Genomic DNA, 25,293 nt, shown 5'->3' on the forward strand with positions numbered 1-25,293 from the left:
GTGGTTTGAGCACTCTTCAGTGCTGCCCTTCTTGGGAATTGGGATGAGGATTGACCTTTTCCAGTTTTGTGGCCACTGCTGGGTTTTCTAAATTTGCTGACATAATGTGTACAGCACTTTAATGGCATCATCTATTAGGATTTAAATAGCTCTGCTGGAATTCTGTCACTTCCACTAGCTTTACTGGCAGCAGTGCTTCTTAAGGCCCACTTGACTTCACACTCCAGGATGTTTGGCTTTGAGTGAGAGACTACACCACTGTGCTTATCTGGGTTATTAAGACCTTTTTTTGTATACTTCTTCTTTCCATCTCTTCTGCTTCTGTTAGGTCTTTACCATTTCTGTCCTTTGTTTGGCCCATCTTTGGATGGAATGTTCCTTTGATATTTCCAGTTTTCTTGAAGAGATCTCTATTCTTTTCCATTCTGTTGTTATCATCTATATCTTTTCAGTGTTCACTGAAGAAGGCCTTCTCTTGTTTCTCCTTGCTATTCTCTGAAACTGCATTTAGTTGTGTGTACCTTTCCCTTTCTCCCTTGCTTTTCACTTCTGTTCTTTCCTCAGCTGTTTGTAAAACCTCCTCAGACAACCACTTCGCCTTCTTATATTTCTTTTTCTTTGGGATGGTTTTGTTCGCTGCCTGCTATGCAGTATTACAGACCTTTGTCCATAGTTCTTCAGGCACTCTCTTTACTAGACCTAATCCCTTGAATCTCTTTGTCACCGCCACTGCATATTCATAGGGGATTTGATTTAAGTTGTACCTGACTGACCTAGTGGTTTTGCCCACTTTCTTTAGTTTAAGCCTGAATTTTGCTATAAGGAGGTGATGATCTGAGCCATAGTCAGCTCTGATACTTATTTTTGCTGACTGTATAGAGCTTCTCCATCTTTGGCTACAAAGAATGTAATCAGACCGATTTTGGTATTGACCATTTGGTGATGTCCATATGTAAAGTGGTCTCTTGTGTTGTTGAAAAAGGGTGTTTGCTATGACCAGTGTGTTCTCTCGGCAGAATTCTGTTAGCCTTTCCACTGCTTCATTTTGTACTCCAAGGCAGCCTTTCCACTGCTTCATTTTGTACTCCAAGGCCAAATTTGCCTGTTACTTCAGGAATCTCTCAACTTCCTACTTTTGTAGGATTGGATTGCATTCCAATCCCCTATGATGAATAGGACTTTTTTTTTTTTTTTTTGGTGTTCTAGGAGGTCTTCTAGGTCTTCACAGAAATGATCGATTTCAGCCTCTTAGGAATTGGTAGTTGGGACGTAGACTTGGATTACTGTAATGTTGAATGGTTTGCCTTGGAAATGAACTGAGATCATTCTGTCATTTTTAAGGTTGCATCCAAGTACTGCGTTTCAGACTCTTTTGTTGATTATGAGGGCTACTCCATTTCTTCTAAGAGATTCTTACCCACAGTAGTAGATATAATGCCTTTTTATACAGTTTATCCGGTTCTCACAAGTAGCATGTAGGAGTGGTTTGTCATTCCCTTCTCCAATGGATCACGTTTTGTCAAAACTCTCCACCAGGACCCATCTATCTTGGATGACCCTACATGGCTCGACTCATAGCTTCATTGAGCTATGCAAGCCCCTTTGCCACAACAAGGCAGTGATTCATGGTGGGGATTGTGCAACTATGTGTAGTTAAATTTAGTTTTAAGGAGAATTCATATTTTTCTGTTGGAAGGAAATCCCAGTAGTAAAATTCCTAAACAAAGGAATCCTTTCACAAATAACTGATAGCATGGAGAAATTACAGGCTTCAATCTTTTAAATGACCATATTTACTCTTTGAAACTTATTACCTTAGAGTCACATGATGTACATCCCTAAATAATGCCTGTAAGAAGTATCTAAACTGATTGACTTAAATATTTCTCTTGTGCTAACAATTTGTTTTCTTTGAAGTTTGCGAAATACAAAAACAGATTATCCTCTGTGACCTCAAATCTTCCTGTTCTTAACATTGCATGTAACATACTGCTTTGATATAAGCAGTTTTTCATTTACAGAAGTGAAATTTGAAATGATTAGTGGTTACCTGTTTCTACATCACATTTCTGTCACCACTGCTAGGAGAGAGCCAGGCCAGTGTTGTTCTTTTTTAGTAGATGTTCACAAGACTTTTTAGGTTCAGAATTCAAGGAAATATTCACTGATTTGGGGGACATTGGTTATTGATTGGGGGATAGTGGTTCATTGTAAATTGTGAAGTAAAAATAAAAGTATTACAAAACTAAATTCAGTATGTTTTAACAAAATAGAAGATATTCAAGGGTATATAACTAGGTTTTAAATGTTAGTTTTTCTAGGTGAAAGTATTCATCTCTGATTTACTTCTGTATGATAAATTACTAGAATTGAATCATGGAATCAAAAGGGTGAAAATGTCTAATTGTCCTTGGTAAATATTACCAAATTGCTGTTCAGAAAAGATATACCAATATGCAGTGATTTACAGTGCTTGTTTCTGTACATCCCTCCCAGACCTGAACCTGTGTGTATGTGTTGGTGTGTAATCTTTGTAAATTCAGTACTTTTATTTATTTATTTATTTTAATTCAGTACTTTTAAAAAGTCTCTTGCTCTAGAAATATTTAAACACATAGCCATTTTTTAAGTTACACTGTCCTAATGTTTTAAAATTTAGAGGAACTGCTACAGGGCTTTAAGAGATCTGGAGCAGGTTGGGAACTGAGGAAAGAGACATCAGAGAAGAAGACTGGTAGAGATGAATTCTTTGTTTCATGCTTGTAAAATTCTAATTTATGCGTCACATCTCTCAATACTGGTTTGGATTTTTTATATCTGAATAAGCATTTTAAGTTATAAAAATTATAGATAGAAATGATAGGATGTTTTGTCATGTCCAGTTTTCTAGGTTACTTATAAGAGCTTTTTATACCTTTTTGTTTCTTGGGCAGCAGAAATTTTATGCATCACAAGTATCAGCTATCACATAAAACCATTGGAATGATCTTTGCAGGTTTGGAATATATTTATCTGAGGATGGTTGTCCAGTTCAGTCACTCGGTCGTGTCCACCTCTTTGTGATCCCTTGGACTGCAGCACTCCAGGCTTCCCTGTCCATCACCAACTCCCAGAGTTTACCCAAACTCATGTCCATTGAGTTGGTGATGCCATCCAACTATCTCATCCTCCGTCGTCCCCTTCTCCTCCTGCCCTCAATATTTCCCAGCATCACGGTCTTTTCAAATGAGTCAGCTCTTCACATCAGGTGGCCAAAGTATTGGAGTTTCAGCTTCAGCATCAGTCCCTCCAGTGAACACCCAGGACTGATCTCCTTTAGGATGGACTGGTTGGATCTCCTTGCAGTCCAACAGACTCTCAAGAGTCTTCTCCAACACCACAGTTCAAAAGCATCAATTCTTTGGCACTCAGCTTTCTTTATAGTCCAACTCTCATATCCATACATGACCACTGGAAAAACCATAGCCTTGACTAGACAATTGTACAAGAATGTAATGATGAATAGTATATTGTTGTTCAGTCTCTCAGTCATGTCTGACTCTTTGTGACCCCATGGACTGCAGCACTCCAGGCTTCCCTATCCATCACCACCTCCCGAAACTTGCTCAAACTCATGTCCATTGAGTCAGTGATACCATCCAACCATCTCATCCTCTGTCGTCCCATTCTCCTCCTGCCTTCAATTTTCCCCAGCATCAGGGTCTTTACCAATAAGTTGGCTGTTTGCATCAGGTGGCCTAAGTATTGCAGCTTCAGCACCCGTCCTTCCAATAAATATTCATGACTGATTTCCTTTAGGATTGACTGATTTGATTTCCTTGCAGTCCAAGGGACTCTCAAGAGTCTTCCCCAATACTACAGTTCACCACAGAAGCATCAATTCTTCGGTGCTCAGCCATCTATATGGTCCAACCCTCACATCCATACATGACTACTGGAAAAACCATAGCTTTGACTATACAAACCTTTGTCAGCAAAGTAATATCTCTGCTTTTGTGCTCTCTTTTAATGCTGCCTAGGTTTGTTGTAGCTTTTCTTTCAAGGAGCAAGCGTCTTCTAATTTCATGGCTGCACTCACCATCTGTGGTTATTTTGGAGCCCAAGAAAATAGTCTGTCACTGTTTCCATTGTTTTCCCCATCTAATTGCCATGCAGTGATGGGACCAGATGCCATGATCTTAGTTTTTTGAATGTTGAATTTTAAGCCAGCTTTTTCACTCCTCTTTTACCTTAATCAAGAGACTTGGTTCCTCCTTGCTTTCTGCCATTAAGAGTGGTGTCATCTGCATATCTGAGTTTATTGATATTTCTCCCAGCAATCTCAATTCCAGCTTATGCTTCATCCAGCCCATGATGTACTCTGTATATAAGTTAAATAAGTAGGGTGACAACATGCAGCCTTGCCATACTCCCTTTTCCCAATTTGGAACCAGTCCATTGTTCTGTGTCCAGTTCTAACTGTTGCTTCTTGACCTCCTTACCAGTTTCTTAGGAGGCAGGTAAAGTGATCTGGTGTTCCCATCTCTTTAAGAATTTTCCACAGTTTGTTGTACTGTGAGGCTGCATAATTTGAAACTCTTCTGTTTCTCTTTGACTTGTTTACTAAAGTAATACCTCTTTTAAAAATGAATTGACAACAGATAAATTGCAAGCAGTGAAATTCAGTAGATTAAAAAAGACATAAAAGCAGTCACCTAATTGTAATATATAGCCCTTATTAAGATTATAATTTGAACAGGGAAATGTAAGAAATAAATTTATGGCACAAGAAAAGTTTTGATACTAACTGCATATTCAGCTGTATTAAGAAATATTTGTTGATTATTTTAGGTGCAGTGGTAGTCTTACAGGGCTGTTTTGTTTTTTTAGGAGTTGTTCTGTTTTAGAGATATATACAGAAACGTGGTTGTTCACTCTCAGTCATGTTTGACTTTTTGCAACTCCCATGGTCTGCAGCATACCAGGCTTCCCTGTCCTTCACTGTTTCCTGGAGTTTGCTCAAACTGGTGTCCATTGAGTTGGGTGATGCCATCCAGGCATCTCATCCTCTGCCACTGCCTTCTCCTTTTGCCTTCAATCTTTCCCAGTATCAGTGTCTTTTCCAGTAGCCTTGATGCTCTTCACATCAGGTGGCCAAACTGTTGGCACTTCAGAATCAGACCTTCCAGTGAATATTCAGGCTTGATTTCCTTTTGAATTGATCTCCTTGCAGTCTAAGGGATTCTCAAGAGTTTTCTCCAGCAACACAATTTAGAAGCATCAGTTCTTTAATGTTCAGCCTTCTTTATGGTCCAACTCTCACATCTATACATGACTACTGGAAAAACCATAGGTTTGACTATATGTATTTTTGTCAGCAAAGGGTTGTCTCTGCTTTTTAATACACTGTCTAGGTTTTTCATAGCTTCCCTTCCAAGGAACCAAGCATCTTTTAATTTCATGGCTGCAGTCACTGTCCACAGTAACATTGGTGCCCGAGAAAAGAAAATCTGTCACTGTTTCCACTTTTCCCCTTCTGTTTGCCATGAAGTGACAGGACAAGATGCCATGATCTTAGGTTTTTGAATGTTGAGTTTCAAACCAGCTTTTCCACTTTCTACTTTCACCTTCATCAAGAGACTCTAGTTCCTCTTCACTCTCTGCCTTTAGAGTGGTATCATCTGCATATCTGAGGTTGTTGATGTTTCTCCTGGCAGTCTTGAATCCAGCTTGTGATTCATCCAGCCCGGCATTTCACATGATGTCCTCTGCATGTAAGTGAAATAAGCAAGGGGCAATGTACAGCCTCGTTGAACTCCTTTCCCAATTCTGAATAAATCCATTGTTCCGTATCTGGTTCTCATTGCTTCTTGACCCGCAGACAGGTTTTGCAGAAGACAGATTATTGCCAAAATGATTTTATATTGGTGGCTTGTTTTAAAACAGCCTAAGAAGTGGGAAGTAGGTGAGAATACAAATAAAACAAGAATTTGTTTTATTAATAATAATTGTTGAAACTGAATGATGAAAGATTGGATGTGTTTTATTCATCCATGTAATCTTGTTTCTTTATTCTATTGCCATTAATATGCTATGGCTTGGAAAAAATATACCACTTTATATATTTTATTCTTTCCTCATCTGTAAGATGGGGATGTTGGATTTACTGTGTAGATCCCTTCTGATTTAGAATTTTAAACTTTTCCAGTGACTGAAATCACAAAATACAACTATGATCATAAAAGCATTTAGGATTTTTAGAAATTAATTTCTCACTGTATTTTCTTCTCTAATGTTCATATATTTGAAATTCGAACATTGTAGAAATAGTGATCCTTAATTTAGGATATTCAGGTGTTTGGGACTGTCTCTCCTATATATATATATATATATATAGGGAAGCCTGGTGTGCTGGAGTCCATGGGGTCACAAAGTCGGACACGCCTGAGCGACTGAACTGAACTGAACCTAGATAATAACGTTTTTCATTCTATTTCTGAAACAGTTCTCAAAAACAATGAAAAATATGTTTGTTGTTGTTCAATCAGTCAGTCGTGTCCGACTCTTTGCGACACCATGGACTGCAGCACCCCAGGCTTCCTTGTCCATTACCCAACTCCTGGAGTTTACCCAAACTCATGTTCATCGAGTCGGTGATGCCATCCAACTATCTCATCCTCTGTCGCTTCCTTCTCCTCCTGCCCTCAATCTTTCCCAGCATCAGGGTCTTTTCCAGTGAGTTAGCTCTTTGCATCAGGTGCCCAGAGAATTGCAGCTTCAGCTTCAGCATCAGTCCTTCCAGTGAATATTCAGGTTTGATTTCCTTCAGGATTGACTGATTTAAAAACATGCTTGGGAATTTTTTAAATAACGGGCTTTCATATGAGTAAATCTCATACCTCTTTTATTGATGTACACAATTGTTTTGTGTCTTTTAAGATGAGTGAACAGACCATCTGCTGAGTGAAGAAAATTATATGGTTTTGTTATGCTGTTTTCTATTAGCTGCCACAGTTCAGTTATTTCAATTAGAATTTTAAGGATGGGCTGATGGGCTACAGTCCATGGGATTGCAAAAGAGTTGAACATGACTTAATGACTAAACAACAACAGTAATTACCTTGTATATAAATTAATATCAATATAAGATTGATTCTTTAAGTCACTAACTCAAGTCTTCACTTAGGCTAGGTAGAGCATTAGTTGATGACAGAGATCTCAGAAGTTGTTTCCTGAAGTACTCTTTCTTAGACCTTTAAAGACACTGTGTATTTCTTTTATCATTCTCTACACTGGAAGTTTTCCTTAATGTGTGACAGTCTGTGAATATTGTATAGTGTGGCAGTGGCTGATGACTTTTTCAGTGTTACCTGGTTGTAAAGGCCAAACAAAAACATAAAGAATACTCTGGGCTCTTAAACATTTGAACTATTCTGCTAGAGAGAAATTTTTCTAGTGTTTTTTAATGACCTGTTCACTGGTAGGCTTACCTTCAGATATAGCAGAGCTATTAAATACAAAGTAAAATTTAATTTTTACTTTTATGCTAAGTGAAATATTCAATTTTCCAGTTATTTTTGCAAATACAATAAAAGTAATATGACTCTTATGGCTTTACCAGTTATATAAAATCTTTAGTGAATTTTTCTCCATTGCACATACCTAATAACATAGTACAGTTCAGAGTTAAATGTAAATTAGAGAAATAGATATAAAATTAATTTTAGTAACATGTTACAATTTATAATGTCGCCTTGCTCCAGAATTCTTTTATTATTTCTTCCTGTTTTGTTACAGAGCACTTCATCCTTTGTTGGTGTTACTAAGAATAAATATGTAACTATAGTTTTCTTAAAGCATTTTTAAGATTTAAATCTATACCCAGTTATTCTTTAGAGAAGGGTATGATTTAGGCTTACATTCGTAAGTGAACAAACTCAAGTTTGTTTGAAACAAAACTTAAAAGGTACAATTTTGAGCTACCTTTTTTCAAATTCTAAATAGAATTCAGGAAGTACATTCAGTCAGCTTGAACATTTGGTGCTTGTGTTTATATTAAGGAGTTCCTGGCCAACAAAAATATCAAGAGTATAATGAAATAACTTTAATTTTACTTGCCTAAGATTATCTTAAAAGATTTTTACTTGCAAATCTAGAAAAAGAAAAAAGAAATGCATATTTTCTGTCTGGGCAAAGCACAGTTTTCCTTAGTGATAGTCCATTTTAATAATAGTAAAATGTTTTATGACCTAAAGAAAGTAAAACTTTTGAAATAGTAATGTGTTATCTACAATTATGTGAATAATGAGATTTAAGGTTGCCTCCATTTTATGAAATCTCCAAGATACAAGATGAGTCCTTCCAGAATATTCTCTACAGTTCACAAAGGAAATAGAGTTCAAAATAGGCAAAACACCATTCCAGTAGAAATGAACTTTGAATAGGCATAATAGTCACTTAGAAAATTTTTTGTACCCAATGTGTTATATTCAAAGTAATGGTTCAAATGGTCAGATTGAAATATAACACATGTACACCCATGGCAGATTCAAGTCAATGTATGGCAAAACCAATACAATATTGTAAAGTAAAATAAAAATAAAATTAAAAAAAAGAAATAAAACAGTACAATTTCTTATCTCAGTGCATGTAAGCATGTCAAGAGGCAATCTTCTGTCAACACCAGTATTATACATTTCATGTTCAAAGTGGAATTTGTTCTGTAAGAAGACAGTGCAGTATGTCACTGAAAATTTGGAATCTATCCGAGGCAAAATTAAAAGTTGTGTATGCATCCATTTCTCCACTTTTATGAAAAAGCACAAGTATCTTTTTTGCTTGAAGATTATACATTAGAAATGAAAAGCTGTTAGGTCATTTAATCTCATATATTAATACTTTTGTGAACTATGTACTGTGTTCTTAAAGAAACTTAAATCTACAGAAAGGAAATGAAAAACGGAGGCAGGGTTCTTAAAAACTTACTAGTACTAAAAAAGCAGATATCCAACAAAGTAAAAAGCCCAAATATATATTTGTCCTAAACCTAGACACACCTACACATTTTTTAAGATTACATTTGGAACCTTGAGTAGTGCCAAAGGTATTTACATCTATGACACCATTCATAGAATATTTAATCTTAGAATATGTTTAATTGAAAGGTAGGCATACTGAACTATAGAATGATTAGGTTGTCTTGTTACTAAAGAAGAATTTGGTGTGTCATTTCTTCTGATATTTAACAAAATACTCAATGATTTCTTCCACAGAATCTACCTGTTACTCGTATTTTAGACAATCTCATGGAGATGAAGTCAAACCCTGTGAGTAGCATATAACATTATACTTGTGAATTCTTGAGCATACCGAACTACCTATACCAAAGGTGATAAACTCAGTTTGTTGTGGGCTTCTTCACAGCAGAGTGCATGAGGGAAAGGAAAGAGTCCACATCCTCAAACAGCATTTTTTAGCCATTATCGCAGATAAGGGGAATTGGTTTCTCAGCTACTGCATCCGCTCTGGCCAGCTCTCATGCAAAGTAAATGTAGATCATATCCTATATATATCCTAAGGAGCAAGTTTCTATAAATAAAGTAGAACTAGTAAGCATCAGTTGGTATAATATGAAAAGTACCAGACCAGTTTAATTTTATGAAATTAAATTAGGATAGGAGTGCATAGTAAAAAATTGAAGAGCATGTGTTCAGATGGCACTAAATTCTTTTGGACTAAAAAGTAAATTGAAATTGATGAAGAGATAAATGAGTAAATATTGTTAGCATTTACTTAAAGAATGGGTTTTTGAGCTGTTTATAATTCAAGAAAGAAATGTAAAATCATCACAATCTGGTTTCATAAAGCAGCTCATCATTGTTACTGTGGCAACTGGAAAGAGAGTGGTTGTCTGGAATAGATCAGAACCCTGGTTTGGGTTGATCTGGGTCACTGTAGACTTGGCATCAAGACTTAGGATACCAGGCTGAGAAAAGAGTAAGAACAGAATCTTCAGATAATGTCATTATTTCATATTTGTTAAAACATGATTATAATAACATTAAAGAAAATAACAAAAACATTTTAAAATCTGTCCATGTGAAAACAAAGACACAGTGTTATAGAAAAAAACTCAGTAAAGGGCAGTTGCAATTATGAAAGGAAAGAGAAAATTGTCTATAATGATAAGCTAAAAAAGAGTAGATTTTTCTAGAATAAATACAGAGAACATAGTAGACAATGTAATAATAATAGACTTTGTTATTACTGCATTCTAGAGTATATGAAGGATATGAATAAATGAAGACTACAGAATATATGAAGGAATGCGTCTTGAAAAGCCTTAGCGAAGTATACATTTATGATTAATGCATTTGTGATTGTCTTTAGAGAATAGTACTTCATAATAGGCAGTAGGTTCCTGGAAGATGTTATCCCAAACAATTATAAAGATTAAAAATATAAATAAATGCAAAACTTTAGATGCCAGATCCACATTTCTGCCATATGGATGGCTAAATTAATGGGTCTTATTCAGATGTGTCTCCAAGTTCTATAAATTCATTTATCAGTTCTAGTGACTTTGACTTTATTACCGAAGGCACATTACCACAGGCAGATATTTTTTAATTAGAAAAAAGTAAAAATTTTTCTACTTTAAAAGCATTTTTTCACCCATCTGTTAGGTGAAATGGATGCTTGCACTATCTCTTATCCCTGTCTTGTTCCCATATTGAAAAATTGATTTGGAGGCATTGAAGACATTAACAATGTGTACAAAGTTAGACCTGACTAATAATCTTGAATATATTGTATCTGAAAAGCTTTAAAAATGCTGTAACCTAATTCCAGATGCATTCACTTACATTTACTAAGTGATCTTTGATTTGTCTTGATTGAGTAAAATGAAAGGGGTTAGGCAAGATACCAGATAGGTTTCATCTACCCTTGTACATCTGGGTAGTAGTTGTTTCCTGGAGCAAAGTTGTTGAAGGATTATGGTACCGCATTTGGTTTTGGGCCTCCTTGGTGGCTCAGATGGTAAAGTGTCTGCCTGCAATGTGGGAGACTTGGGTTTGATCCCTGGGTCAGGAAGATCCTCTGGAGAAGGAAATGGCAACCCACTCCAGTACTCCTCCTGGAAAATTCTATGGACAGAGGAGCCTGGTAGGCTACAGTCCATGGGGTCGCAAAGAGTTGGACACAACTGAGTGACTTCACTTTCACTTTTGGTTCAGGGAGAGTTGTGTGATTGATTAGTACTGGCCATCACTGAGTGCAGGACTAGATAGTGATAACAGTACATAGTTGGTCATTGATCACCTTTGGGTAGGTTCATCCAGAAAAGAATCAGAAAACATTGCAGAAAAGAAAGAGTTCCTTTGGGTGTTTGTGCTTTGGAGGGAGAAGGAGATAGAGATTAGGAAGTAATGACATTATATGCAGTAGAGCAGTACTTTCTAAATCTTTAATATCAAGATATTATCTTTAATATCAAGAAGCTAGTTGATTATGTAGTATAGAGGCCAGCAACCCCTTATCCACAACTTCTGAAATCCAAAAAGATTTTGTATAACTCATTTGGCGGCAAAACCTAACCTTAACTCATATTGAGGTTTTTATAGTTTATCATACTTTATGTTAATATTCATTTGTTTAGCTACAGAAACATTACCATGTTAGATGATGGGGTGCTGCCCACTGGGAATACTACATTATATACAGTTGTTATGCATGATATTATCTATCTACCGTTTTTTAAATTCAAAATTCCAAAATATATCTAACTCCAGAGGTTTCAATTATAAAAGATTTGAACCTGTATTAGGTATTCTGCACATTCAATAAACTCATGGACATATAATAATGTAATAAAATTCTAAAAGCAAAAATACTTAAGTGCATTAGCTTATAAAACAGGTATATTTATTTTTCTCAGTTAAGTATAGTTCCCTGTGCTATACAATAGTTTCTTATTAATTTATATATAGTAGTGTGTATATGTTAATCCTAAACTACTAATTTATCTATTACCCCACCCCCTCTTGGTAATAACCATAGTTTGTTTTCTATGTAAAAACAGGTATACATTTGAGAAGCAGCATGCATAGTGGTTAAGTGCTGGGGCATTGAAACCAGACTGCCTGGGTTCAGATCTGGAGTTTCCACATTTGTCATAAGACTTTGGGAAAGTTAGATAAACTCTCTGTATCCCAGTTTGCCCATCTGAAAAACATGGATAATAACAACTACCTCAAAGATGATATTCTAAGAGAAATTCCATAGTCATGGTAAAGTTCTCTATTTTTTTAAATAGGAAGCTGATGACTATAGGTATTTTGATCCCAAAATGCTACGGGGCAATGACAGGTAAGCAGCTCTTGTATAATTTGTTGTATGTTTCCTCATTCCCACCAAGAATGGAAATAACTTTTATTGATTTTTTTTTGTTATAAATCAGTAATTGCTTATTATTAAAAATTCAAACTGTATAGAAAACTAGTAAGTAAATAATATGTAGGATCTCTTTATCCAGAAGTAACCACTGGTAATTATACTTAACATGTTGATGCCTTTTCTTCCAAGTATATATACAGAAAAAAAAGTACTTTAGATGCTTGTTGTTTTTAATGAAATGATGAGGGTATTACAATCTTATGTGTAGAAAAGGAGAATTTGGATAATTTGTGTGCTTTTGAATGAATAATTATTTTGGACCAAATGAAAAAGATGAGAGCTTTATGTTGGATACCAGTTGTCGGTTTTTTATTTAACTCATCCATACAATCTATGCCCCTGGGGACCATTGCTGTGAATCCTTCTTTTTGGCAGTGAAACATTCTTCAAATAATTTCTGTATTTTGTGACAAACGTGGTGTGGTAAGATATTAACTCAATTCTAGCGGTTTGATAATAGTGTATAAAATACAGAAAGAAGGATAAAATTAGCAGAGAAAAAACCTTCACGGAGGGATGGTCTTTAGCACCAAAACTTGGGTGAAGCTTCTTTATTGTCTATACCTTATATTTGGGATCTTTTGAACTTTGATTTATCCCAAGCTTTCAAGTCTTTGTAGATAGTCAGATCAGATAATCTAGTCACTAAATAATTGATTATTAGATTATTTGGAAACATAAAAGTTGTCTTCTCTTTTCTGAACTTAACCAGAAATAATACCGGCATTGCGAAAGAAGCTGCTGATAGCAGCTGCAGCTGGTAGGAAAGAATCTGACAAAAGAATAAATTATAGAAGGAAGAGGATGAGGAGTGACACTAAGGGGTATGGGGCTTCTTTGGTGGGTGATTAAAGTGTTCTAAAATCAGACAGTGGTAATGGTTGTACAACTCTAAATATACTAAAAACCACTGATTGTACACTTTTTAAATGGTGGGTTTACAACACGTTTGATGTTCTCAAGCTTACATTTTTTTCCTTCCTTATATTTCTATCAGTAGATACATTTTGCTTCTTAGAAACTTCTGAGAAATTCTTTGTCTTCCCTGTATATAGTTCATTCATGATAATGAGAAGGAATATTAGGAATGTTGATAAGACACAGAAACAGAGTTTCATTTTTAATAGACTCAGCTTTCTCCTGAGCCCTCATCACAATCAGATCTTGGTTTTTAATAACTGGTACTGCAGTGCGCTCTCAAGTCTCCCCTCTCCTCGTGTCTGCTCTTAGAGGACTTAAAGCACTCTAGAAGGAAGTGAAAACATATGCGGCGTTAGGCAGCTCCTGGCCCCTTTTCTGGAATTTTCACCCAGCCCACAGAAATGGGGGAAAGATGGAACTGTGGAATCAGTCACTGAATCATTGAGCAGTTATAATAGCTCTTTCCCCTTGGTTGAGATTTTCAAAAATGGCTTGTGAGGAAAACCTAAGTTATCTTTGTTTGTGTAGCCTATTTTAGCACTCAAAATAAATATATACTTGACCCACAAAAGCTTTGCAAATATCTTTATTAAAAGATCTCTTAGACACCACGTATTTTTGAAATAAATATTAATATATAAAGAAGTTACAGAAAAATACAGATCCCTTCTTTCCTCCCCCCTTTCCTTCCTAAATTGTTATCCTTGCCATGCATGTGTTTGCATAGGTTTTTCACAAATGTAGATACCCACAAACTATAATCTGCCCAGTATGCTAAAACTTGCACATAATTTACCACTAAAGTGGGCTTCCCTGATAGCTCAGTTGGTAAAGAATCTGCCTGCAATGCAGGAGACCCCAGTTCAATTCCTGGGTCTGAAAGATCTGCTGGAGAAGGGATAGGCTACCCACTCCAGTATAGTCCATGGGGTCCCAAAGAGTTGGACATAACTGAGTGACTTTCACACACCACTAAAGCATATATTTTATCAATTTACCTTATAACCATATTTCCACTCCTCGTGGGAACTACTAATGCTCCATCTTTCCTATTCCCTCCCAGTCTTCTCCTAGAATTTTAAAGTCAAGAGGTTGCCTCATTCCCTTTTAGACACTGAGATATGTACCTCATCTAGCTTGTTTTCTGAATCCCACTTAAGAATTGTAAATACACAGATAAAAATGCATGTGTGTGTGTATATATATATTTCCCATGCCTTTTTATCCTTAAGCTTTGGGTGAAATTTTCAGTATGGGTTTTTTATTGTTTGTTCTTACAGCTCAGTTCCAAGAAACAAAAATCCATTCCAAGAGGTAAGTTCATATAAAAATTCTCTGTCCCTAAAATGGAAGGATGAAAAGGTGAACCAGCAGTCTTGAAGGATATCTTTGTCCTGTGGCTTTACGATGATTACTGTATGGCAGTCTTGATAAATCCAATCCTGTGTACTGAAGATTCATTATAAATAACAATAAATTCAAAGATGACTTTTAGAAAAAGCCCTTTGGATTTATTTGGTATTGTTTAATTGAAAGATGAGGTTTATTTTCCTCATAATTGTTTCTGAAAAATCTCTACTTCATTTTAATACCCAATAAACATTAGAAATTTATAGACTTTAAAAAAAAATAAACTTCTCTATCATTGAAGGAGCATCAGGCACTTAGGTTAAGAAAAATACTAACTATCTAAAGTTGTGGAATAGGCTCCAGACTAAAAGCTATGTTGCTTGAGAGCTAAAATATGGTTCTGTTTGTTTTAACTTATCTATTCTATTTGCATTTTTAGGCAATTGTTTTTGTGGTGGGAGGAGGCAACTACATTGAATATCAAAATCTGATTGACTACATAAAGGTACATTTGATGTTCATATTCTTTTTATCATTTGAGGTTTCACAGTTCCATGTCTTTAACATATTAGCAGTCTCTGATGGCTTTCCTGATTCTTAAATAACCCCTTTTCTAGAGGTAGTTTAAAAATCTGGCAGATAAGAAAACAACGAATATATGAGCATTTTTCCATGTCACATTCATTTTGGCCTAAAATTTTACTTGATCTGTAAAATAATGTATCTTCTTGATGTAATGTACTATGCAGCTATCTATCTTAATTTGACTTTAAATGTTTAGACACCCTAAATAAGCTCCTGTCCCAAAAAAGTCTCCCTTGGTGAAATGATTTACTGAACTCCATTTACGTAAATTAAGCACTTTTCTCTCATCTTATTGACTAAGTCAGCAACATACTTCAAACAAACTTGGAATGTCTGCTTTTTCAGCAAATAGGCACTTTAGAGGTAGCACTTTAGAAGTGGTGTGCTGTTGAAAGCTAACAGCAGCAGGGAGTGACAGACAGCTAAGCAAAAGAACATGAAGGGAAAGGTGTAACTGGAAGAGCAAAAATGCCATTTAAAATGTAGAGGCAGCAGAACTAGTGATTGTTACAGTGACATTTTATAACCTTCATTGATTCACTTAATGATTATTCCTTGTCCTGTGTTACATAAGACATCAATAAATATTGAGGTTTTTGTACAGCAGGAGAATAAAATACATAGGTGGATGTCACAGAACTTCAAAATCATCAGGTACCTCCAGGGATCCTACCTCAGTCGCATAGAACATGCTTCAGAATGTGGGCCACCATTCAGATCTGCGTACAATACCTTGGTTTCAGAGGAGTATCTATCTTACACAAAGAGATGTCTTTTATACCCTTATCTGTTCATATAGCCAGAATCGGGCTCCATGACCAGGCTCAAAGGCAAAAAGCAAGGGAATATAACGGAAACCAGGTGTAAAACCCATGAATCTGTAAAATTTCTATAAACAGTGCTGACAAGCTGGTAGTGCAAGTTGTCCCCTGGTCTGTCTATCTGTGACCCTTGGGCAGACTATATTAATCTGTTTCATTTAGATTTGGCCATGGGTCAACAGCATGATTGGTTCCAGGTATGTACCTAAGGGTAAACACAGGGTTGCAACAGACCGGCTGAAATTAATCCTGTACTTAAATCCCATCCTTGGGTAACTTTTCTTAATTACATTTGTCAGCATTCCTTCTGCCTTTCTTTTTTTTTTTTTTTTTTTTTTACATATTACAGACCAGGAAAACAGGGATAAAACCAAAATAATAATCATTTGTGTAGTGTAGTGACTGAAATGCAGGTGTAACTTTAAAAGAAACTTTGCGGTTTACCAAATAGTTCAGTGTAAACTTGTTTTTAATCATGCATAAACCTCCTAACACTTACCTCTCTCTACCACAGAAATTTTAATTTTGTGAAATGAATAAGTGTAACAATTAATTGTGAATTTAGTTCTTTCCCCAATCAGTCACCTGCATCAGAAGAACTTCAGGGTTATCAGTGGTAGATATGTAAGCCCAACAAGTTATCCAGTTATCCTTTTTTTGGTTTCAGTTTACAAAATATTTTTTTTAACTTGTTACTGCCGTCCACTCACCAAAACACGGTGTACAGATAGTGGGGCACAGGATACTGTGACCCGTCAGCCATGTAGCAGGTGTCTTCTGTCTCCATCTCAGGTACTCTTCTTAACAGATGATCACTTGGGTTCATATTTACACAGTGGTCTTTGGCTCTTGTGTTGAACAGATTCTTCTACACATTTGAGCAGCAACAATATCCTAATTTTGCCTCCCAGAAGGGGTCCTCTGGAATATATAAAACCTGTAAAATGAGAATATGTAAAACAAAAAGAAGTGTTAGAATTATTCTGGGTGTTTATCCCCTAGATGATGTTATTATCATCATCAAGATATAGCATATGAGTAAGTCCAGATTAAATCTTTCATAAACCTCCCAGAAGCCATTTTGGACCTTCAGCTTCAAATAAAGGAGGCTGTTTCTGCAGGTGTTGTGGGCATCTGTAAATACAGCTAAGAGTATTATTCTCTTGCTTCCAACCTCTTGCAGGGTACCATGATAATATTAGCTTTTTTTAATTATTAATATTTACCTATTGGCTCCATTTCTGAGGATCAAAACTTCTCCATCTTTCCATGTGTCAGTAATTCTTACCCAAATTTGGCCCCGGGTTTAGAAGACCATCAGATTCAGTGTGACTCCAATCCATAGTGGCAGCAGTATGACTGCTGTACTTCCCTTTCTTCATTCCCAGACATAGGAAGTAGCGAGTTTATAGGACTGTTATCCACCAGTTTGTACAGGTGCAGATGCAGGAGCCATTAATCCCAGCTTACACACAGGTGAAAAGAAGAAACAGTCCAAAAAGATTGAGGAATTGTCTTCATTTCATTTTTGGATTGTTCATTGTAATTGTATAGAAATCTGATTCGTTTTTGTATATTGGTCTTATGTCCTGCAACCCTATTGAACTCATTTATTATTTCTGATAGTTTTTTTAATGGATTTTTAAGATTTTCTATAAACAATACCATGTTATCTGTGAATAAGCTTCTTCCTTATCCTTTCAGGATGTTTTATTCCTTTTTCTTGCTTAACCACCCTGGCTAGAACTTCTAATAACAATAGAAGAGTCCATAGCAGACCTCTTTGTCTTCTTCCTGATTTTAGGGGGCAAAGCATCCTATCTTTCACTGTTCAGTTTGAGGTTACCAATGGGTTTTTAATAGAGCCATTAATGTTTAGTAGCTACTAAGCCATACAGTCTAATTATCATGAGAATTCTGTTTTTTTAATCCCATTTGGTCTTATTACTGTTTCCTTTGTTCTGCATAATGTTCATCTATCATTTCAGGCCCATTTAGGGGAAACTGAGCTAGTAGGTCTGTGACAGCCTACCTCATGACATTAGAAACCCATGTAATGCAACCTTGTAGTATGAAACAAAACTTATGCTTGCGGCTATGAGAGACTTGTAATTGAGAATTACCTAATATGGCACTTGATTTATACCAGTTCACAAAATGAGCAAGTGCCATTTTTGTTGGGAAGGCAAAGAAAATACTGTAAGAATTCTAGCTGATTTATCTGGTAATGATGTTAGTCTGACTTATAATGTAACTGCTATTTGGTATAACAATGTATTTGATAAAATTAATTGGATTGATTTTAACAAGATGTTTGATAATACTGATATCAGTGACCAATTGTTCTTTTGTTGGAGGGTGATTGGCTAGGGAATAAGCTAGATTTAGTTAATAATTGTTGAATCAAGTTATTGGTACATTCATAAAGTTCAGTTTTTAACGGAAAGAAGAAATATCAAATTTGTACATAGTTTTAAGAATAAGTTTTACACTGAAATATTACTAAACTGCAGTGTTAAAAATTATTAACTATACCTCACTAGATGACACACAAGATTAGAGTTTTGTGTTTATCTTTGTTTTTATATTCTGTAAATGCTATAAAGGATGAAAAATGGTGACAAATAATTCCAGTTAAGAAAGCTTGATCAAGGATGGAGAGGGAATGTACTTATATAAGCACAAGATTAATCTCAGCTAATGATACCCTCGCGCTGATGTTTGGCCAGCCCTGAATGAAATGTTCTAACTAGTGATTAAAATAGGCATGTGCTAGAGTCCAAGATAGACCAGGGGGCAACTTGAATTAGTTTGTCAGTGTTCTTTAATGGAAGACGTAGATTAATGATTTCACTTGGTTGCGATCACGTTTTCTTGTTTCTGCTGTTGAGCCTGGTCATGCAGCCTGACTGTAGCTGTGTGACCAGAGAGGAATAAAAGATCCCTCCTTGGACAAGACTGGGGCGCCCCTGACACCAGGGTATCGTGGTGCTTCACAACTGAAAATGAAATGTGTCTTACATTACTGAGCTGAGGTTCTGGGAACTAGAAGTTTTGGACCCCTCTAATGTTTCCCTGTGTATTCCTACCCTCATGTGAGGTTAGCATAGCCTCAAGAATCCCAATTACATGGCCCTATTTAATGGCTACACATGCCATCTCACTTTGAAGAAAAGGTGAGATGTGACTTTTGTTTTACTTGTTCTCAGAGAATGTCAGCCAGCAATGGTTACTCAGCTCATACATCACAAACAAATGTCCTTCTCTTGTGTTTCAAAGCCATAATTCTTTTGGTTCCTTGATTAACCGCATTTGGTTTGTACATTACAAAAGAAAACTTACAGATTTACCTTCCAGTTCACAATACATATAAGAATTTCAGCATTAAGAACTTACCAAATTCTCCAGTCAAAAAGTTTTGACTGCTTGTAACTGGGTGCCAACATTCTGTCAAGATTAAGGATGAAATTCATAGTTACAGAATGGAATAGGGTATATTAATATATAAATACTGTATTATTACAGATGAGTCTTAAATGACAAAACTCCATGCTACTCACACCATATTCTACTTTCAGCGTAACAAAACTGTAAATGTTTTCCTCAAGTAGTTACAGTCCTACATAGAATGTTGGCTGAAGATTTTATAATTATTGCTCCCATGAAATGGGTTACTCATCACGTTCCTTCTATTTTCAGTGTAAATGGCACTAGAAACATGCCTAACACATATTTTGAATGGAAAAAATGTGCCCATTTCACCACTTTATTCCATGTAATTTTAGGATAGATAGGTGTACACTAAAATCCAGTACTCACCCTAAAGGAAAATAAAACCTTTAAGAGTAACAAAAAGTCTTGTTATGTTTAACCCCTCTTCTTGGGAATATTGAAAATATTGCTTGTTATTTGTATCTGAGTTCTGTGTTTGATTTTTTACAGGGGAAACAAGGCAAGCATATTTTATATGGCTGCAGTGAACTTTTTAATGCTACACAGTTCATAAAACAGGTAAAGTGTACTTTTTAGTTTGTTTCTGTAACATACCTTAAGTTGCTGTTGTATTTTTCCAAAGAGAGCAAGATAATCCTATTCATCTGAACCAGCTGAAACTAAAAGCCCCAGAACTAGAAGAATGTAAGGTTTTGTTATGGACAACTATAAGGGAAACTCTTGTATGTAATGTTATTTCCATTATCCCAAATCTATAAAAAGGTAAATTTAATTTTGAAAACTTTTAATTGGAGTAGTGTACTCGCTTAGGCAAAATTCAGTCCAGCATTTCCTTGACATGCTGTCCATATTTCTGACTTTGCCAAGCATATCACAAATTGGACTGAGAAATTAAGTTTCTTGAGGGATTGATACAACAGAATGTCATTCACCTTGAAAGTCAGTGATGGCAGTAGCTGAGGCGTAGAAGGTCTTTACATTATTTTACTATTGTTCCCACTAATGTTCTCAGTACTTACATTAACTTCAGCTTTCTAAAGCTTAAACTGCCTCAGAGGCTTAGTAGGCTGACCAGTAATATGTACTCACCTTTGCCTTGGCTATCATAAAAATCATAACTGTACCCTCCGCTCATTTTTAGCATCTCTTCCTAGCACCTTTTTCCAGCACAACTTTCTTACCCACTATAATATGGTTCTTTTATTCTTAACCTTAATGTGGTAGCCCACTGGTATTATGAGAATTTCAGATATACAGAAAAACTGGAGAGAACTTACAGTGAATACATTCACATTCCCCACTAACGTTTTATTGCACTTGCTTTATAAGTACCTGTGCATCTTTCCATTCTGTTCATTGCTCCAGCTTAATTTCAGAGTAAATTACAGTTATCAGTACACTTCCCCCTTAATACATCAGTGCCAATATCATTCACTAGATATCATTATTTGTTTAGTTGTTGTTGTATTACTCTCTGGAAGTAAAATTTATAGCTGTGAAATACACATATCTTATGTACATTCCTGCCTTTGTCAGATGTATTGTTCACCTGAGTAACCCCAACCTATATCAAGGTACAGAAGTTTACACAGTTCCTTTATGGCGTTTGCCAGTCAGGGCTTGCTCCTAGTCAAAACTTGCTCCCAAAACACTGTCTTGATGTTTTCCCACCATAGATTAGTCTTATGTATTCTATAACATCACAAATGGAACTTTTCTTGGTTAGGTTAACTAGAAGATTCTGAATTTTGTTAATCCTTTCAATGAACTAGATGGTATTAATGCTAATTTTCCCTATTAGTTTTCTATTCATTGGTTTCTACTTTTTATTTGATTACTTTGGGTTTATCTTGTTGTTCTTTTACTGTCTGATATTGGATAATTATTAAATCATTAACTTTAGTTTTTCGTTTCTAAAATGAGCTTTGAAAGCCATAAAGCTTAAACTGTTCCCAAACACTGCTTTAGACACAGTCCACAAATGTTGATATATTTGTATTATCATTTGAGATATTTTTAACTTACCTGGTGATTCATTCTTTAGCCCTTGTAGAGAGAGCTATTGTTGTTTGAATTATTTGTGGTTTTTCAAGATAACTTACTGATTTCTAATTTAATTCCTTGGTTGTCATAGAACATTTTATATGTAAGTTCATTGTTTGAAAATTTAAATTCCTTTTCTAAACCAACATATAGTATTTCTTGCTAAGCACTCCATATGAAGAACTTGAAGGAAGAGCTGTAAATATTAATTTGGTCAAAGTAGTTGATAGCATTAGTTAGATCCTCTATATCTATTGATTTTTTTTTTCTGTCTAGTTCTATCAGGTATCAAAAATCTCCATCTGTGATTGTGGAATTGTCTCTTCCTTTAGTTCTGTCAGTGTTTGCTTTTAAGTTCTGTTAGTAGGTACATACAGAGTTTTGACTGTTGTATATTCTGATGAGTGGGCTCTTTTATCATTATGCCCATATTTTTCTACATATCTAGTAATGCTCTTTGTCTTGAAATCTACTTTATCTGGTACTAATAAAGCCACCCTAGCCTTCTTACACTTACTGTTTGCATCTTATAACTTTTCCATCTGTTTACTTTTAACTTGTCTGTGAATTTAAAGCATATATCTTATATATCAAGCATATTATACTTAAAGCCTATATCTTATATGTGTGTGTGTGTATATATATCAAGATCTACATATCTTAGGATATTGTTGGATCTTGTCAGTTTTTTTTTTTTTAAACCCACAGTGTTTTTTTCTTTTTCAAAAGCCATTCTGATATTCTCTTTTAATTGGAGTGTGCTGGCCTGTAACATCTAATGTAATTATTACTGTGATTGGATTTAGGCCTACCATTTTACTGTTTTCTCTGTTTCTCCTTTCTTTGTAAGACTTGAACACTTTCTGGAATTCTACTTTAATTCATCTCTGCATTATTAACTTAGGGTTGCTCTAGAAATCACATTATATATACCTTTAATTGTTAACAGACCAGTTATTATGCCACTTGTATTAAATGTGGAAGCCTTGCAACCATATAGATCAACATTTATGATGCAGTTGTCATATTTTACATACATCATTAATTTTACAAAATAGTGGACAGTGTTGTTTGTGCTTTAAACAGTTGTGTAGAATAAAGACATAAATCTTTTGCATTTATATGGATATGAATTCCAGTGCTCTTTATCCCCACTTACAGATTTTGATTTCTATCTGTTGACTGAAAAACCTTCTAGTAGTCATTGTAGCTCAGGTATGCTGTCAATGAGTTCTCTTAATTTCATATATATATATACATACACACACACACACAAAATAATTGATTTTCAATAATTTAGTGTATCTATTTCAGTTTCCATTTTTATGCTGAGATTTCCTTTTTTCTTTCATTGTGAGCCTATTTTTCACTATTTCTTTTAGGATATTGTCTTAGCTGCTTTTAAAACCTGGCTATTAATTACCACAAATGGATCAACTCACTATTGGTCTCCATTGTCTTCCCCACTAGAGACTGGGTCCCTTGTTTCCTGTTTCTTCATATTTACTGATTTTATACTATATCCTTTACATTGTTATATTTTAGAAACTGAATTGTTTCTCTAGCGTGTTGGTCAGACTCAAGGTTCTGTCTCTTTGGCAAGAGCTCAGATCTCAAGTCTTTCTCATTCATAAGTGGTTCAGGGTTTTACCATAGATTTAGGAAAAGTCTATATACAGACTTAGAGGCTCCCTCACTTTCCAGTAGCTTTAGTTGCCCCCAAACCCTTTTCTCTCTGGTTTTTCAAGCCAGAATGACTATGTTTTTCTATCCATTTTAGCAGCTAGTATAGTACCAACTGTGGCCTGCCTTCAGGCTTAGAGCCACAGAACCAGAGAACTCAGCCTGTATTATTCCTTCCTTCCAAATGTTGATCCTATTCCAGAACTCAGCTTCTTTCCATCGTTCCCCGTTGCCTACAGGAAGTTGGTTTTGTTTAAAATTTATAATTTCTCTGAGAGACTTGGTCCAATAGGAGTTTAGCCAGCCTTCCAGAATTGAAATCCTTTTCCCTTCCTTTTAATGATCTTTAGAAATATATTTAATACATTTCTAATTTCTTTTACAAACATATTAAAATATATAGAAAAGTGAATTATCATCAGTGAAGTCACACATGACGTTTTCTTTACATTTTCATACTGAGTTAATATTTTTTAATTGTTTTTGTTTTCTATTACTTGAATTTGCTCCTATATAATGTTTACACATCTTTTCACCATAACAGTTTTTAAATATCTATAAATCTGAAACATTTGAGTTAGTGAATATTGAGTGAAAATGTATTATTCTAAAATACAATACAATGCATGAAATAGCCTAAATTTTACCATGATAAAAGTGTGCATTTAAGGTGATTTAATACCTAAGTTTCTTTTGTGATTAAAAAGTAATATTTATTATTTATCTTTTGTTTTAGCTGTCACAACTTGGACAAAAATAGCACAGAAGAAGCGTTAACAAGAGAATCTATTTAGAACTTGAATAAATGTAAAAAGTCAAAAGAGCCAGATATTTCCTTCTCCATATCAATGTCCTAACGGTGAAACTTAGAGGTATTTGTTAATTTTTAAGGAAATTCTATACTTAATATAATGTATACGGATTAAAAAAATAAAGCATTTCAGAAATAAATTTTAGCATTGTAGAACATCTGTTGTTTTACAAATGAGAATGAAAGTACTTTGGAAGGAAGGAAAGCTCTGTCTGAAGATGATGTTAAAATATTAATATAATAACCAATGTATTAGACTGAAACTAGTGAAAGTTTAAGAATATATGTCTTATTTGATCGGTTCATGAATCTCCTACTTGTATTCATTTTAATTGTAAAATTACCTTTCCATAGTTTGTTTCCTATGTTGCGTCTAGATTTAAAAGCCACTTTAATGTCCCTTCTCCCTCTGGCACACCTATGTACATTTTATCATTTATATCTCCTTTATATAATGGCAAAGTCAAACATTAACATCTGGAGCAGATAAATACAAAACATCCTGTACACTTCTAAATATTATGTAAAAGTAAGTGTTAAATTTAGTACTCGCCTTCCTCTCTGTGTGAAATGCAGCACTAAAAGTGAACACTGATCCGTCATGTATCTCAGGACAGCCATAAGATAAAACCAGTCTCTCCAGAGGAAACAGTTGTTCTATTTTAAAGGCCAGAGAGCTTTTCCTCTTAATGAGCCTCACCAAAAGGAATCTTCAGTGTTACAGACAGCATCCTGATAATGGATAAAACAAGATTTACAGAACTGTTTCTTTCTGCACCCCCACCCACCATGAGCCAGTCCATCAAACCAAAGCAAAGGTCCAGAAAAATAACTGTAGGTGATGTAGATGATTGACATATTCCTGGGGTATATAAAGTATGTTTGAGCTGGTATAATAAATTACCATAGGCTGGGTGGCTTATACAACAAACAGCTATTTCTCACAATTCTGAATGCTGGGAATTCTAAGATCAAGTGACCAACAGAGCTAGTGTCTGGTGAGAACTTTCTTCCTGATTTGCAGAGAGCTATGTATCCTCATGTGGGGAGCAGAGAGCAAACTCTGGCCCCTTCATCCCCCTTTAAAGGCAGTAATCCCATCATGGGGCTCAACCCCATGACATCATCCAAACGCAGTTACCTCCCCAAAACCCTACCTCCAAATGCCATAACATTGGGGAAAAGACATTT

The 25,293-nt window shown here is 35.3% G+C and overlaps 1 protein-coding gene across 1 annotated transcript in view; it reads left to right on the forward strand.

Moving 5' to 3' along the window:
* SCFD1 (sec1 family domain containing 1) overlaps positions 1–24,242 on the forward strand; it is a 113,543-nt gene extending 89,301 nt beyond the window's left edge. The window contains exons 20-25 of the mRNA XM_065905847.1: positions 9,252–9,305; positions 12,296–12,348; positions 14,637–14,670; positions 15,146–15,211; positions 20,055–20,123; positions 24,028–24,242. Coding sequence (XP_065761919.1) covers positions 9,252–9,305; positions 12,296–12,348; positions 14,637–14,670; positions 15,146–15,211; positions 20,055–20,123; positions 24,028–24,051 — 300 coding nt within the window. The 3' untranslated portion in view covers positions 24,052–24,242. The remainder of the gene's footprint in view (positions 1–9,251; positions 9,306–12,295; positions 12,349–14,636; positions 14,671–15,145; positions 15,212–20,054; positions 20,124–24,027) is intronic.
* Positions 24,243–25,293: the final 1,051 nt, after the last annotated feature.

The sequence above is a fragment of the Muntiacus reevesi genome, chromosome 15, assembly GCF_963930625.1.
Source record: "Muntiacus reevesi chromosome 15, mMunRee1.1, whole genome shotgun sequence".
Classification (NCBI taxonomy): Eukaryota; Metazoa; Chordata; class Mammalia; order Artiodactyla; family Cervidae; genus Muntiacus; species Muntiacus reevesi.